At 33.1% G+C, this 17,534-nt stretch overlaps 1 protein-coding gene across 2 annotated transcripts; it reads left to right on the top strand.

Moving 5' to 3' along the window:
* Positions 1-4,763: 4,763 nt before the first annotated feature.
* LOC147511669 (initiator tRNA phosphoribosyl transferase family protein) lies at positions 4,764-8,744 on the top strand. Of its 2 annotated transcripts, none has more exons than XM_086603333.1 (7): positions 4,764-5,100; positions 5,193-5,353; positions 6,286-6,955; positions 7,500-7,603; positions 7,716-7,824; positions 7,954-8,013; positions 8,437-8,744. In XM_086603333.1, the coding sequence occupies exons 1-7, from the start codon at positions 4,818-4,820 to the stop codon at positions 8,604-8,606; spliced, it is 1,557 nt and encodes a 518-aa protein (XP_086459459.1). In that variant the 5' UTR covers positions 4,764-4,817; the 3' UTR covers positions 8,607-8,744. The 2 variants fall into 2 exon arrangements, with proteins under 2 accessions (XP_086459459.1, XP_086459460.1); XM_086603334.1 differs by having other exon boundaries at positions 4,895-5,100; positions 5,198-5,353.
* Positions 8,745-17,534: the final 8,790 nt, after the last annotated feature.

Genomic DNA, 17,534 nt, shown 5'->3' with positions numbered 1-17,534 from the left:
TGTGTTTAGCATTGGTGGAGGTATTGTATCTTGGAAGTCCAAGAAACATACCATTATAGCATAGTGTGCTATGGATCGAGTATGAAATTATTGCTTTGGCTAGTACGAGTGAATAAGCTGGTTGAGTACAAGGCCATCTTACTCATATACTAGTCTAAGATAGACGGTATTAATTACAATGATACTTTGTTGATAGCATCACAGCTATTGATAAGTGCCTAAAATTGTATATTTTATATATAGTTTTATAGGCACTTTATAATATCATTTATGCTTAATGGCGTATTTTTAACATAAAACCATACATTTGCTTTATTCCATGACATTATGCACATTTTTTGGTCATAAAGGTCTATTTGCATATATGTGCATGTCTTTGGAAAAGTCTCATGCAAAATATGTTTTATTAATTTGATTTAATATTTTTTTTAGGAAATAAATATGTTGGTCAAAGCCCAAATCAAAGCCCGAGCCCATGAGCCAAAAAAGATCATTTAAATAATCAATAAGTGCGAGCTCATGGAATAAATTCTTCTATTAAGAATGGAAGAAAATGTTAGAGAATTGATAATTATGTAAGGAAATAAAGAAAGGATAATCACAACTACCACTATATATCCTTACCATTTTTACCATTAAATATCCCCATTTCCATTAATCATTTATTCCCTTGATTTTATCATATCAAATCATTCCTTAACACCTTATATTTTTGTCACCATATATATTCCCCCATATTCTTTATATTATTGCCAATCACTCCATTCCTAATTCAAAACCATATCATTCCATTTTATCATTTATTTGATTATCAATTCATATTTCCTTCCATCATCATGCCTTGAGAATATCTCTTCTATATTCCATTTCCAATTTTTTTTTTTTTTATCTTATATTCTTTTCCCATATCACAAAGATTGTTTCCATTCCATGTGAAGATATTATGTACCAAGATATTTTTTGTAGAAGCTATAAATAGATAAAAGAATTGGCATTGAAGACATTCAAACTTGAGAGAAAAATACAGCAAGCTAGTTCTTTAGTTAGTTCATTTTTGTTTTAAAGGAGAGAGTTTTGAGGGTGTATTAGTTTCTCTTGTTCTCGATCAACAATCAATACAATAATTCAAGTTTCAAGTGAAATAGTGGTATCTACTTATTATCTTTTTATGTGTTCTAAACTCATGATGGGGTAAAATCTTTATCCTAATGGTGGAAGATGAATCCCTTATCATGAAGATATAGGCTTATTTTTTTTGTATTTCCAATTTTTATTCTCCAGTATAATCTTTAACGTATCCAATGATTTCCTTCATATGATTTAATAATATTGAAACGAAATGTGTACGAGTTCTATCACCATAATAATTGGGGTATTTCTCATTGTTAGATTCTTTCACCATTATTATTTTTATTAAAGCTTGTTCAATAACGTTTTAGTTGCCTATCCTTGATGACTTATACTACTTTAATTTTTTTGAGTTGATTTGTCATGCTTAGATAACTTCCTATAATGCTTGAAGAATTTGAGGATTTATTCTTTTAAAAAAATGTGACTAACGTCCATAAAATACATTTATTGAAAATCATCCATTAAACTTGCAATTAGTGTTGGAGTTTATTTGATGAAATTTATAAAATAGAAAGGAGAATAAATGTTTGGAAATATATGAAATAGTCTATTATTTGAAAATAGGATGAAGTCATTCGTCATTAAGATTTCTCATTAATTGAATTCTTGAAAACCAGAAAATTTTAGTTTAATTAGTTGATAAAATAGAAGCAAATTTTCATTCTTATATTAAATTAGGTTGATAAAACCAAAATCCAAAAATTATTTTAAATCTCACGTACCTAGTTAGTTATTGGTTTATTAATTCTCTTCGCTCTAATTTCTCCATTTCAAGGTGTGGTTCGACTCTAACTTGTCACTATTCTTTTTAATTGTTGCAGGTTTGAAAAATTTATTTATTGATTTGTAGGTTCTAAACAACAGAATTTGTGTAAATCAGCTATTACTGGGAGAGTCCATATTATTTTGATTTTGAAAGATATGAAGATAACTTTGCAGATTCACAAACCAAAGCTCTGGCCAGAGATACAATGTGGATTGCTCTACTAGCATGGGACTGAAGCCAATTGAAAGATGAACATCTATGATGGTAACCCAACCTAAGGACTGGAGATCTTAAAAACTAAGTTCAAAGGGAAAAACAAGTCATAGAATATTGGTTGTGAGACATACATTGTTACTTATCTGTCCCGTAGTTGGATAGTAAAATGTATAAGATCCTGAAGCGGTAATAAAGGTTGAGGTTTTATGGGAAAAACTCTTAATGAAGTTCTATGGTCCTTATGGGCGGAGTGCATAGCTACAGGAGCACTCTTGATAGACTCACCTAGTGAATATGAAAGTACAGGCCGCTTTCTATAAGAATGAGGGCTGATTCTCTAGATCATTCACGGATCCAGGAAGAGAGCACAGGGCATTTAATGTGCAGGACATGAAAGGAGAACACTGAATGTGTTATGCGTGATTCTAACTTATTGTATACTCAAGACCTAAATTTAAGACTTAGTCACTTATGACTCTTATACTTTGAGTAATTTTCACTATGTAAAGGTTTAAGTCTTAGACACCTTCATTTATGCATAACATGTTGAAACTGATATTGATTGGCCTTAAATATGTTTTATATTTTGTTTTTATAAAAAATAAGTGGGGGATTGTTGTGTTATTTTGAATAAAACAAGAGGTGAACTTGGGTTTGGGCTTGGCCTCTTTGATCCCTTATCTTCTTTTTGGGGTAAACCTATTTCCTAATAGATTTGGAAACATAATTGGATATAGATTGGGAAACACAAACGTAGTGGACTAGTGGACTCCAAACCTTATTGGGAAACTGAAGCAGTTCCATACAATTTCGGATCTACTAGTGCTCCACGTTTTTCCCCTCTATATATACTCCTCTACCAGCAACTTATACAGTATCTGCAAAACTTTACTTTCTAAACTACGTTTTTGGGCAATCATAAGATCAGTCTCATTGTTCGTCATTTTCTTCTTTGGTTTGTGTGTAGTAAACTGAGAGAAGAGTAATAACTGGCTGTTGTATCCTAGAGGTTGACGTGGTCTGTCTGCATAGAGAAGAACCGACACAAAACAACCTTAAAGAGAGCGTACCGATCCGTGCCTCAGCCTTCTTATATTCACTGTTTGTTCTTGTTGCAAAAATTATATTCCAATAGAATTGCATATTTCACCTTAAAGATTTATAACTCTTAACCATACACTTCAATACCGTCAAATCTATATCGGTTACAAGCATTCCAAACCAAATTGTGAAGTTGTTTTTTACTTCTCTCTCTCTCTCAGTCAAGTAGACTTACCCACGTCAAAATCTTTTCCCATTTCACTTTCTATCCCTCAAAATCCAAAAATGGAGAATAGAGAAATTGAGTTTGGACCTACAAAAACCCTAGATCCTGAATATTCAAATCAGTAGTTTGGATTGATAATTAGGAATAACAATGATTTTTCAAGAAAATGCAACAGAGAAGCGGCGAATAAAAAACTACAAGATGACTTTAAATAATTAGTTTGTGATATGGAGCTAAGGAGATCGGGGGGTTGATGTTGTTAAATGTCCCTAAAATCCTAGGCGGTGAATCTTCCAATCAACAGTTTGGATATATTATAAGGAACAACGATGATTTTTCAAGAAATTGCAAGAGAGAAGCCACGAAAATAGAAACTACAAGATGAATTTATAGATTTGGTTAATGATATGGGGACCGAAATTGAGGGGGTAAGCTAGATAATTACGCAGATTATGATTATTGGCATATGTATAAACACCTAACTTATTTTTCTATTGGAGCTAAAGAAATTGGAAGGTTGATGCTGATGAATGTCCCCCAAAACCCTAGATATATATCTTCAATTGTTATTTTCTTAATGTTCATTTATAGTTGAGCAACTCTTTGATTTGTTACATGTTAGGAAGAATTTATTTCATTATGGTTTTTAGGTGTTTTTGCTATAGTTAGTTTTTCTATTTTTAGCATTCTTAAGTTTTAAAAAATTGATAAATGTTGTTGACGTACTTGGTTGTGCTTTCTTTTGATATGTCTAAACTACTATGTCGCTTCGACTAAAACTCTACACCACAGTGGATCGAAAGTGATAATTTGATGTTACAAAAACTCTACAAATTCAACTTTATCTAGAAAAAGTATGTTGTTCTGTTACAAATTGTTACAACTCTTGAATATTAATTTTGTTATAATTTGATGCATTCTCTTACAATAAATAATATGAAAGACGTTCATTATTTTTACTTGGCTACAATTTCAAAATAATTAAATAGAAATATATTTTGTATATTACTAGTATATAGCCCGTGCCCAAGGCTTACAAATTAAACCCAACCCTAACCAATCGAATGATAAAAGTCTAGCCCACAAAGTATTCATTGTTGACCAAATCAATAATGATCCAGTACTCTTTCAAATTAACATTGTAGACTGTACATACTCTATAAAACTTTGGATCTGCCATGTCATAACTTGTGAAATACAATAGTAGCTGCCGGATAGGGCCCTATGGCCCCCACACCAAGCCTTTTTATTAGATAGATCTGAGACTAATTTTATGAATTAGTATTTGGTGTTTAGTAATTAGTAGAAAGACATATTGTTGACGGGACTAAAAGTTTAGCAATCATCCGATATTGTGTGAAATATCAGAAACATTTCATAATCGAAATATCGTTCATCTTCTTTCTCCGTTCTGTAAAAAAGAAAAGCTTAGCAAAAATGGAGGAAGAGAGACTAAGAAGCATATACAAAGCTTCTAGAAGCATTAAAAAAAATGACAATTCATTATACAACGCACTACGTTCAATATACGAAGACTCAATATTCATTGGTGAAATATCACAAGTATGGCCTCAACTCCCTCTTCTTGCCAACTTAAGATGTGGTCTTTGGTACTCTCCTCATTTCGTATCCACTTGTTACTTCAAATCAACTGATGGTCATTGTAATAATTGGTCTTTTAATACTTCTCGTCTCAATCTCCACGTTGCCCATCTCGCTGGTAACTCTCATAATCCTTTTTTTTTTCTCTACTTTTATGAAGTTTAGTTATTTGGGGATGGTTCTAAGTTTTGTTGGGTTTTGATGGGGTAGGACAGAAAGGAGGATGTATGATTGTGGATTCGACGAGGAGGGGGAAGAGGTTTCCGGATAGTATGTCCAAGACTATACCTATGTGGACTTGTGTTTTGAATCGGGCGGTTGCGAGTTATAGAAGGAGAATGCAGGTTGATGGACTTGCAGTGGAGTGTGAGGTGAGTTTTGATTGTTATTCATGTTTAGTTTGATTGAGTAGTATAATGTGGTCATGAACTCATAGTGTTTATACTAGTAGAGTTTTGATATGAACTTTGATCCAGTGCCTTACTAATTGTTATGTAACTTGGGATTGGAAGTTTAATTTAAAAAATAAGGATATGTCCTTCGTTATCCTCGATCGTCAACATACCTTAGCAGTTGTTTACCTAGAGGAGGTATAAAGAAATTACAGGACTCATCACAAGTAGGCAGAGATGCTAAATGATCTGCACACCTATTCGACTACCTAAAAACATGCTTAAAACTTATACTGGTAAAGCTCATTGCCAAATGCCTGAAGTTAGCTACTACATTGACACAATACCAGGCAGGTTTTTCTGTGTCCTTGATTGCCATGATCGACTTCATAGAGTCAGACTCTACTTCGACATGCGTAGACTTCAAAATAATGCAACGTAACAAGCCTGTTTGTATCCCTTTGAGTTCCTGAACCATGAATGATCAGTCCCCGTATCCCCACTTACCTTCTTGTACAGAACCATCTGCATTAAGTTTAACACTTCCAATGACTGGTAGTTGCCAACTGCATTCAGTAGCTTTTGTGTGAACAAGTGTGTTCTCTATTCCTATCTGTCCAGCAGTATACTTGCATTATTTGAGTCCTTGATTATATTTAGATTCTTATGATTAAGAACCAACAAAGTCATTTCTAGAAGTTGACTTTATTTTGACCATCGTGCGTCATATATTCTCTAGTAATCTGAATGGGCCAACTCAGGAGAGCAGAAGTGTGTAAAGAGTCACTAAGGTTAATTAATTTCAAACTCTACTCCTTTGTCCTTGTGATATCATATCTATGTGGACACATTCTTACAGTATTCTAATTAAGTTTTTGCTAGACATTTTAAGCAATCTGTATTTTCAACAGGAGTCAATTATTGTGAATCATGATTCTGCAAACACTCTAAATGCGTCTCTTGATTGGGACTGCTCCTTGCACCTTCCTCTATGGGTGTCTAAAATCGAGATGCAATCTATAGAGGATCGCTTAGAAGAATGGACTAGACAACTTGTAGCCAGTGGTGCTGATATTGCTTCTGTTGCGTCCTCCTTGCAAAAGCCCCTACGCCCACTGTGGATCTCCCAAAAAAGTCTCATCTGGTTAAATGAGGTACCTGACTATGATTCTTGGGATTTCACCCCGATCATCCTTGTCACTGCATCCACTTCAGTAGGTGTTGTTCAACAGGGGACTAGCTCGGAGTTCAGCTGGCATTATATCTCGGGTGCAGGGGATGACGAAGAAAGCTGGGCTAGGGGGTTAACCCCTGATCTTTTTTGGAAACACTCCTATGATCTTATAAGTTCTGGCCCTTATCTATGTAATCAGAAAGTAGCTGATATTGTTGAGAAAGACAGAGTTTATCATGCTCAAAGGGGGCAGAGTGCTCCTCAAGGCAGCATCAAACCGTTAGGGTTATTGAGCAGCAATCACTTATCTACTGAAGACAAAGTGTTGGTTGTGAAGTCTATGGAGGGAAATAGTACGATTTCTTGGCTGGGTTCTACAAACCTTGCAGTGGGCTCAATTCAGAATGGTATGATTTTGTGGACTTCTGAAACTTTTAGCCGAGCCAATGAAGTTATGTTTTCTACTGAACTTTTTGATTCCTGTACCTACCTTTTCATAAGTGTTCATAGACAGGATTCAAATGTTTGGTCTAGCTAGTTAAATGTGACTAATGTATTGACAGGTTTCTGATAAGAGTCAAACTACGTGCTTCCTTTTATTATACTGTATTGGTGATCAATATCATATTTCTCCTCTAACAATTGAGAATATGTGGAAACGCCTACCTTCGATGTAAGTTTGGGAACCAAGGATCATGTAGACTGCCTAATTGTGGGAACCAAAGAAGAGGACTTATGAAGAGAACTTCTAATTTGATTAAACATTGGCCGCAGGGAAGAATCTGAGATAAATAATATTACAGAATGAATTTACATCTTCTCACGACTTTCATATGTAAATGCATGTTATGGCCCTCATTTGTTCAAACTTCGCACTATGACTTGATTATCTTTTATTTGCACATTAAGCTATCTCTCTCTCTCTCTAAATATATCAATTTTCTGATGCAGGTGGAAACTTCCATAATGAAATCGATTGTGTGTTGAATTGTGATAGTGAGGCGGTTTCTATGTGTCTTCCTGAAGCTGATGCCTATTTGCATCTACCCATTGTGGTGTGTATTTACTTCTTCTTTTTCTTTCCTTATTGATTTATTATTATTTTTTTGCGATTTGTTCTTATTCTCATTTGAACATATTGTTACTTATTTTAATTTTCATGGACAGACCTCAAAGTTTGATCGGTATTCCTTGCTGAACAATCTACAATCAGCATTCAATTTTGCAAAGTTGAACTTGAGAAAAGGGAAGAATTTATTAGTTTGTTGTCGTACTGGTGAGTTAGCAATTTGTGCATGTCCTGCGTTGCTGCGCCTAATAACAATTGACCGTCGTTTAGTTGTACTGTGCTGGTGTTTATGTAGTTTTAATATCTCACTAACATTTATCCTGCTTTGGTTTGTAGGGGAAGATATTAGTATATGCATTTGTCTTGCTATCTTAACATCCTTATTCGACGATAAAGGTATATATATAGAGAGCCAATATTTTTCTATTTTCAGAATCATTTGCAAGTTGTAACTTGTAACCTAAAGAAAAGAGAAAGAGGATACTAACTGGTTATAGACAGCTCTAAACTTGGCCATTGCTCATTATTGAATATACAGTTTTCACTTTGAGTTCTACAAGAAGACAATACTAGTATTCCCAAGTTTTTTTAAATGATTCTTTTTTCAGATTTCAGTCAAGTTAAGTTCCTTATTTGTGAAGGTAAATGAAACTTGCACGACGATTCCAGTAGAATTAAGTAATTAAATAATGTAATTTCAGTATTCAGAACATATGACAAATACATGTTGTGGCAAAAAACAAATGATTTTTTTTTCAAAAACACAGACACACGTGTCTATCTATCCTTTATGCATTTTCTAACCTTGAATCTGTCTAGGTACTTATGATGATGGGAAGTGTTTTGAGGAGACATGTATTAGTAAATTGGAGATGCGAAGAAGACTTGTATTTATCTGCAAATTCGCTACAAACGCGCGACCATCCAGAGGAAATCTGAAGCAGGTTTTTTGTTTTCTTAATCGAGACAGGATTGATTCGTTTTCATAGCAGTTGTTTAGTTGTTTATATATCTTTCTACACACAAGTAACACATTAATGCTGAGAAGATTTCACGAAAGGTATTGGCAGGAAATTTTGCACGATCTTATAGTATACATATTATCTTATTGTTTAGTTGTTTATATTGTATCCTATTTTTTGCAAGCTGAACGGTGGTTCAGCAAAAGTCTTTCCCGATTCAAGATTCCGTGTAGTGCATCCCTTTCTACAATATGTAGTTGTGTCAGACATTTGTAGAAAGTACTTTCATTATAGTTTCTCCACAATAAGCTTTGCTTAGCACTAAATGAGGTATTGGTTTGTCTAGACGTTGTTGGGTCCTTGGATTGGCTACATCACAATTTTGAATCACCGAGGTCCCACCGTGAAGGCATAGAATGATAGAATGACTGATACTTCGGTTTACATAGAGATAATACCTACCTAGGAACGGAGCACTCCTAGCTAGAATTCTGTGAGGATAGCTTGTAAACTGTACAAACATCACCGCGGTATCGACTCTGTAATCCAAATTTATCAGAATTGTGTTGTTGGTGTGATACGTGAGAATCAAGAAAAGACACGTAAGCTGCCTTTGATTCTTTAATTTGTCTTGCAGTTTTTTGTGTGGTACGTGTTTCGTACATAGTACACAGTACACAGTACACAGTACACACTCACCAGTTGTACCAAAACTCTGGTCTGGATTGATGAACTATACCAGATCTAGTTAAATTCATCTTTTAAACATTTCAGAGATAATATAATTTATCAGATTTCTACTGAAGTAAGCCAACCAAACCCCAGTGCCCATCTATTTCCATATATTTCTTTGGTAAAATCTCCATTTTTTAAAACAAGCGAAATGGGTTTTTCCAGTTGGTCTACTTGAACAAATCCAGGGTCTATTCCAGGTGAGTGATTAGTGGCACTGAAGCTCTTGAGGTTAATTACCGATCGACAAGTGATAAATTGATGATACAAAATAAGAATCCAACCAAAGCAGTGTATTTTTCAATCTATATGCACTGGACACTTTTTAAACTACTGATCGATCCGACTATGGACAAAGAAGTACATGGTACCGCCACAAAAGGTTCTGATTACCTACATGGCAGAGTATCTTTCCAAATCCAGAATCCGGTTATGACTTTGACTACTATCCGAGAACACACTCTATTTCTTGGCTTTTAAGTCTTCACGCGCTAAGACACCGAATTAGGAAAGTATTCGTGCACTTCTGTTTTAGAAACTACCAAAGCCTATATAATAAATTTTGGGCTGAACGATCACATCACATTATTCATTCCCTGCTCACAACAAAAACGTGAGTTGCGTACACACACACTATTCAGCAATGAGTACTCAGACACTAGCTATTCGTAGTATGACGGGGAGAGAGTATCGTCGGAGTTTGCAACAATTCACACCCAATGTTTCTGCACTATCGGTCTATGAACAACAACTGATGGTAAGAAAAGTACTTCAAGGTTTAACAAAGGTGCACATACTTAGTGGGGAAGCTTGTCCAATTTGTTTAGATAGGCTTGAAGACGGTAAGGAAGCAAGCAAGACAGGGTGCCGTCACGCTTTCCATAGCAGTTGTATCGAAATATGGGTGAAAGGACAAACTTTGAAGAATCGAAAAACTACTTGTCCTCTTTGTAGAAAGTTATTATGACGCTTTTAATTTTTTTTGTAATATTCGGTGTGCTTATTGTATATATATTTCTATTTGATATGGCTAATTCTCAGACTATTAGTCTTCCATCTTTTTAGTGGGATCCTGACTGAAGTAAACTAGATGTGGGTTTGGTGATGGCATTCACGAGTTCTTTGTATTAACTCTTTTTCCTGAATGGGGTTGTTCGTTACTAATTAATGGTCGTTAAAATTGTCCTTTCTGTGTTAACTTTTTTCATCAAAATTGCAAAATCTAATGTTGTTTCCAGGATTAGTTATCATATATGGGATAAAAAAAAAAAATTGATAAAACCATGGATTATCTAATTGATAATTCTGCTTTAATTATTGAATATGGATATGTATTTCCAGTTAATAGATATGGATATGGATTAGTTAATGGATCATGATATGTATTACTTATTGGATTTGATCTCAGTTTAATAGTTTATTTCACCCTTTTACTTTGTGGGGGCATTTCGTGATTCCAAATTTCCAATAATAGTGATTGATACCAACCATGAAGATCGAGATAGATAATTATTTAAGAAGTGTGCGTGAAAAAAGAGAGCAAAAGATAAACCCAATTTAACCTTCATTGGAAACAACATGTGTATTCTGATCAACTAACACTGGGCTTGTATTAAGTCCATGCAGCATAGGTTTGCAAATTGCACCGTAATTCCGTAAATAATCACAAAGTTGAGGTTGCGCGCACTTGACAATTGAAGCCACATCTTCTAGGAGTTATTATGAAGCATGAAGGTTAAATTGGGTTTATCTTTTTGCTCTCTTTTTTATTCTTAAACCCATTATCTATCTCCTATCTTTTTAGTGGTATTTAAGAAGTTTAAAAAATCCATATCCAATAAGATAAACCCAATTTAACCTTCATTAACTAATCCACATCATGTATCTATTAACTAACACATATCCATATCCATATCCATATCAATACATTTGCAAATTGCAACTAATTCATAAATAATCACAAAGTTGAGGTTATATCCCATTTGACAATTGAAGCCACATCTTCTAATTATTATGTAGCACTAATGCAAATTTTGAAATAATGTAATCTTTGTTTTGTTTTAAGATAACACCCAAGGACAATTTTAATTTATATTAAATTAGAAAGACTTGGAAAATTTAACATTTCCATATCCAATAAGTAATTATTTTTTCCATTAACTAATTTTATAACTCTATTAACTAATACATATCCATATCTATTAACTAATACATATCCATATCCATATCCATATCCAATTAACTAATCCATTGTTTTTAGATTAACTAATTTTATTTGTTTTTAGAATTTGTTTTTTTTTAAATAATGCGTAGCTTTGTTTTTGTTTTAAAGATAACACATGAAAGGACAATTTTAATTTATATTAAATTAGAGAGTAGGCCAAATTCAGGATTAGTTTGGTAAGAAGGCAAGTAATTATTTTTCAAATAGGGACTATTTTAAAAACTTTGCTGATGTGGCTCATCTTGAGAGAAACGGATATTAATATAGGTAGGATGGTATCTCCATGACGATTAAGCCGCATGAACATGGATCTTCATCCCAAAATTAACAAGCCACTCAAATTTAGCCCTCACCACTGCCATTATTTTCAAAATCCATCTCAGTATTCCCTAGTCCAATCAGCGTCTGAAACATTCATCCATGCACAAAAGCCCTTGCTGCATCATGCACTTACCCTTGCCCTGTGTGTATAAGAGCATGTTAGAAGGACGAATATTACTATATTTAACATTGATGGACGAATCAAAATTTTAATGAAATTGTCGTAGTATTTTTATTGATTTGTTGCATTTTATCTTAGTAATGAAACAAGTTTAACTTCCTGTCGTTAGTTATCTTTGTACCATATTTCCTTGAAAATCGGTTATGCTGTTACACTAAAAGCTAATTTTCCTTTTACTAGCAAAGTAGTAATTAATAGTGGTGTTGAGAAGAAGAGGACCAAATTCATTCTCAAATCTCACTCTAAACTTTCTTTTCTTGATAGACCTGAGTCAATCCCATAAGGATTTGCAATGCATCCTTCATGGAAGGCCTACTACTTGAAGGTAGTTTCCCTGTACACATGAGACTCAACTTGAAAACCATTCTTCATTTCATCCAATAAACAGTAGTCCTTCATATCCGCATCAAAGGATACTATGAATTGTGTTTCTTTCTTGAAACCGAAGTCACGCCGTTAAGTGAGGGATGTATGTTCTTCTCCTTCAGTTCTTTGGTTTTCCTTCCAGTCACTAGCCCAAGATCGAGTACTACTCGAAAGCAATCATCCATCTTCTCATTTGTTTTGGTTCAGAAATCCAAACGACCAAAATGAGCTTCCCCATGCTTTTCCAACTTCTTGGCAAGTGGCAAGGCCAAAATCTGGAATTTTTGCATTAAAATCAGAGTTCAACAACACATTGCTCGACTTTACATTGCAGTGAATGTTGGAACTAGAGCAACTATGGGGGGCACATAGCAGAGCCCTTGAGCACCTCCTAGTGCGATGTGTCTCCTTCATGTGGCCAGTCCAGCACAGAATAGTGAATTGAATTGGTTAATTAATACCCTTCTCTTCCCGTGGAGTCATGCATCGATCCAAGCTGTGGTTTAATTTTCCAATTCCCATGTGTATACATATACTAGAGTAGAAGCTTGAGTTTTCCAACTTCCAAGTCACATGTATATGGGTAGAGGGGAAAGAGGTGTCAAAAGTCAAGAGACGCAGGAATGAAATACATTTCCTTCCAGCTGAGCCAGGATATATTATCTATGCAATAAATCCTAAAGATCCACACAGGGATAAACCAACCGATCGCTTGGTATGCTAGAAGGCATTTAGGAGTTGGGAAAATTAATTCAGTTGTTCACTTCCTTTGGTTTCTGACTGCAGATTCGATTGCAATTGGCAGCCACCTTACTTATGTTTCTTTATAGGAGCCCAGTCTTAGGTTTCTTTATTTCTTAGTACGTTCACACTGGAGACTGTATATTGGACTGGCCAAACTTGTCATATGGTTTTACCGAAACTATCTGAATTTGAGTTATAGTCATAGTTCGTGATTCCGAAACTGCCTTTGATTCGTTATTCCGAATATAGAGTCGAAATATCAAATTTTTTGAAATCATTTGAAATTCCAAATGTAATAAGAGTTGAAATTTAATGAATTTCGGTTTTTGGATTTATCGGAATTCTGAGAATTTTGAAATTCCGAACTATGGTTATAGTAGGAAGTAAAAGTTACATGTAGAAATAGAAACCGAGTCAAGTACTTGTTTGCTTCTATTTTAGAAACCACTAGATTTTGGACCCGGGTATACGCCCGGGATCTATTAAATATTTTGTGTGCTGAAAAGGTTTTACAAAATGTCTCACACAAAATTTCAAATCAGAATATGTTTTTATTGAAAATAAACCGAAATACGTTAATGAGCAGCGATTATGGTACATAAGTACTTGAAAACTAAAGAATCAAATTGAGATAGCCTATTCACTTTGTGGTTTAGGATATTAAACCATAATTTTCAAATAAAATTATCTTAAACTCGATCTAGCTTGTATAATAGTTTTATTATATTTATGGTGATTTAGCGGCAATTTTTTGAATCAGAATATATTTTTATTGAAAATAAACTGAAATACGTTAATGAGCAACAATTATGGTGTATAAGTACTTGGAAACTAAGAGATATGATCAAATTGAGATAACATCTTCATTTTGTGGTTTAGGATATTAATCTGTAATTTTCAAGTAGAATTATCTTAAACTCGATCTAGCTTGTATAATAATTTTCTTATATTTATGGCGATTTAGCGACAAATTTTCGAATCAGAATATATTTTTATTGAAAATAAACCGAAATACGTTAATGAGCAGCGATTATGGTGCATAAGTATTTGGAAACTAAGGGATCAAATTGAGATAACCTCTTCACTTTGTTGTTTATGATATTAATCCGTAATTTTCAAATGGAATTATCTTAAACTCAATCTAGCTTGTATAATAGTTTTATTAGATTTATAGTGATTTAGTGGTAAATCATCACTGCTCGGCTTATGTACTAATATGTACAAATTACTAAAACAGATTGATTGTTTCCATATCCTTAAAGAATACACTACTCCCACTTGAAAAATTTTATCACATGAACGTGTCCTATGAACGAGTGCCATTATATTAAATTATTCTAAAAAATATTAGCAACTATGCATAGCTATGAGACATGAAAATTATATTAATTACTTATTTAAATTTCTTACACCACTCTTTATAAAAAGGAAGCATTAAACCTTGATAAAACTCATTGACTTTTTTTTATTGTTAGGTTTAACAATAGAAGTTTGATTGAAGCTTTGTGAGAATGCCCAATGTGAAGAAGATAATATTGAAGTTACTTGAATAGCAAGACATTCCTAATCGTAATAAAAGAATTATGATAAACACTACTTAAAATGCAAAACTATATGTGTCGAGACATTTATTCCCCCTACTTATAATACAAATATGTTTTAGGGTTATTAGTTCAACGCATTTGTATCAAGTTTTGATTTTTCATTAATTATTCTTTGAGGTTAGTTTAATGTAGTACGTTGCATCCAATTTCTAATTTATCATTAATTATTCTTTGAGGTTGTTCAATGCAGTTGCATCAAGTTTATGATTTCCCGTTAATTATTATTTGAGGTTAGTTCAGTGCAATTGCATCCACTTTATGATTTCTCGTTAATTATTCATTAAGGTTAGTTCAGTACAGTTGCATCCAGTTTTCGATGTTTTGTCAATTAGTATTTGAGATTAGTTCATTGTATTTTCATCCAGGTTCCAATCTCCCGTTAATTACTCTTTGAGGTTAGTTCAATACATCTGCATCCAGTTTCTGATTTCCCGTTAATTGTTTTTCTAGGTTAGTTCGATAGTTTACAATTGTTATACAGTTTGCATACATGTAAAAGTCTGTTTTTATAAACTCACTTTCGTTTTGGGTTCCTAATTACTCGTAATTACTCATACGAGAAGGTTAAAAAAGCGGACATTTATGCTTTGAGGTCAGTGTGATGCAGTTACATCCGACTTCCGATTTCCAGTTAACTATTTTTTGAGGTTATTTCAATGCATTTGCATCCAATTTCAGATTTCCCGTTAGTTAATATCTGATTTTAGTTTAATGCAGTTGCATCCAGTTTTTGGTTTTCTATTAATTATTCTTTAAAGTTAGTTCAATGCAGTTGCAACCAATTTCTGATTTTATGTTAATTGTTTTTTTATGTTAGTTCAATGTATTTGCAATCAAGTTTCTGATTTTCCGTTAATTATTTTTTGAGGTTAGTTCAATGCAGTTACATCAAATTTATAATTTCTCGTTAATTATTAATTTAGGTTAGTTCAGTGCAGTTTCATCTATTTTTCAATGTTTCGTTAATCAACTTTGAGATTAGTTCATTGCATTGGGATCCAGTTTCCGAATTCCCGTTAATAACTCTTTAAGGTTAGTTCAATACATCTACATCTAGTTTCTGATTATTTATGCTTTGAGATTAGTTCGATGCAATTATATCCGGTTTCTGATTTTCAGTTAATTATTCTTTGAGATTATTTCAATGCATTTGCATTTAGTTTCGGTTTCCTACAAATTATTCTATGAGGTTAGTTCAATGCAGTTGCATTCGGTTTTTGATTTTATGTTAATTATTTTTTGAGTTTAGTTCAATGCATTTGCATCCAGTTTTCGGTTTCCCATTAATTATTATATGAGGTTTGTTTGATATATTTGCATACCATTTCCGATTTTTCGTTAAATATTTTTCAAGGATTTGCATCCAATTTCTAATTTTCCGTTAGTTATTATCTGACGTTAGTTTAATGTAATTGCATCCAGTTTTCGATTTCTAGTTAATTACTTTTTAAGTTTAGTTTATTGCATTTGCATAAAAGTTTGCGATTTTCCGTTAGTTAATTATTCAATGTGGTGTGTAATTACTCTTTGAACTCAGTTATGTATTTGAATCCAGTTTATGATTTTCTTTTAATTATCCAATGTGGTGTGTAATACCAACTTCTATTGATCCATCTGTAGTATCCTTGCAAACATGATATAAAAAATAAATTATGCTTGATTTACTATGTGGGATCATCGAAGATTATTTAGTTTTCGATTTTCCATTAATTATTCTTTAAATTATGCATGACTCACTATGTGGAATCTTCAAAGATTATCTACAAACGGATGTTGTTATATTAATTATTCTGAAAAATATTTGCAAATATACAGAACTATTATATATTAATATTATATTGATCACTCAACCAAATTTCTTATAATGTGAAAACCTCACTCTCCATTAATAAATAAAAAAACTCACCTTTGATAAAACCCTTCAACTTCATTTTGTTGTTTAATAATAGAAGTTTGATTAAAGTTTTGTGAGATTGCCTAATAAGGTAAAGTTCATATATATTGAAGTTACTTGAATAGCAAAGAGTTCTCAATCATACGGAAAGAGATAAGATAAACACCATTTTAAATGCAAAACTATACTTATCGAGATATTCCCACAACATATAATCCAACTATGTTTTGAGATTAGTTCAATACATTTGCATCCAGTTTTTTATTTTCCGTTATTTATATTTTGAGATTAGTTCAATGTAATGTAGTTGCATCCAATTTCTAATTCCCGTTATTTATTTTTTGAGATCAGTTCAATGCAGTTGCATCCAGTTTCTGATTTCTCGTTAATTATTCTTTTCAGTTAGTTCAATACATTTGCATCTAATTTCCAATTTTATGTTAATTGTTCTTTGAGGTCAGTTCAATGCATTTACATCCAGTTTCCGATTTCCGATTTCTCGTTTATTATTTGATAAAATTGCATTTGCATCTAGTTTTCGATTTCCCGTTAATTATTGTTTGAGGTTAGTTCAATGAATTTGCATCCAGTTTCTGATTTCCCGTTAATTATTTCTTGAGGTTAGTTCAATGCATTTGCATCCAGTTTATTTTTTGAGATTAGTTCAGTACAGTTGCATCCGGTTTCCGATTTCCCGTTAATTATTTTTTAAGATTAGTTCAACGCATTTGCATCATGTTTCCAATTTATAATTAATTTTTCTTTGAGGTTAGTTCAATGTAGTTGTATCCAGTTTCCGATTTCCCGTTAATTTAATCTTTGAAGGTTAGCTCAATGCATTTACATCCAGTTTCCGAATTTTCGACAATTATTATTTGATGTTAGTTTG

This window comes from Coptis chinensis, chromosome 3 (assembly GCF_015680905.1).
Source record: "Coptis chinensis isolate HL-2020 chromosome 3, ASM1568090v1, whole genome shotgun sequence".
Lineage (NCBI taxonomy): Eukaryota > Viridiplantae > Streptophyta > Magnoliopsida > Ranunculales > Ranunculaceae > Coptis > Coptis chinensis.
This window is presented reverse-complemented; position numbering and strand designations above follow the sequence as displayed.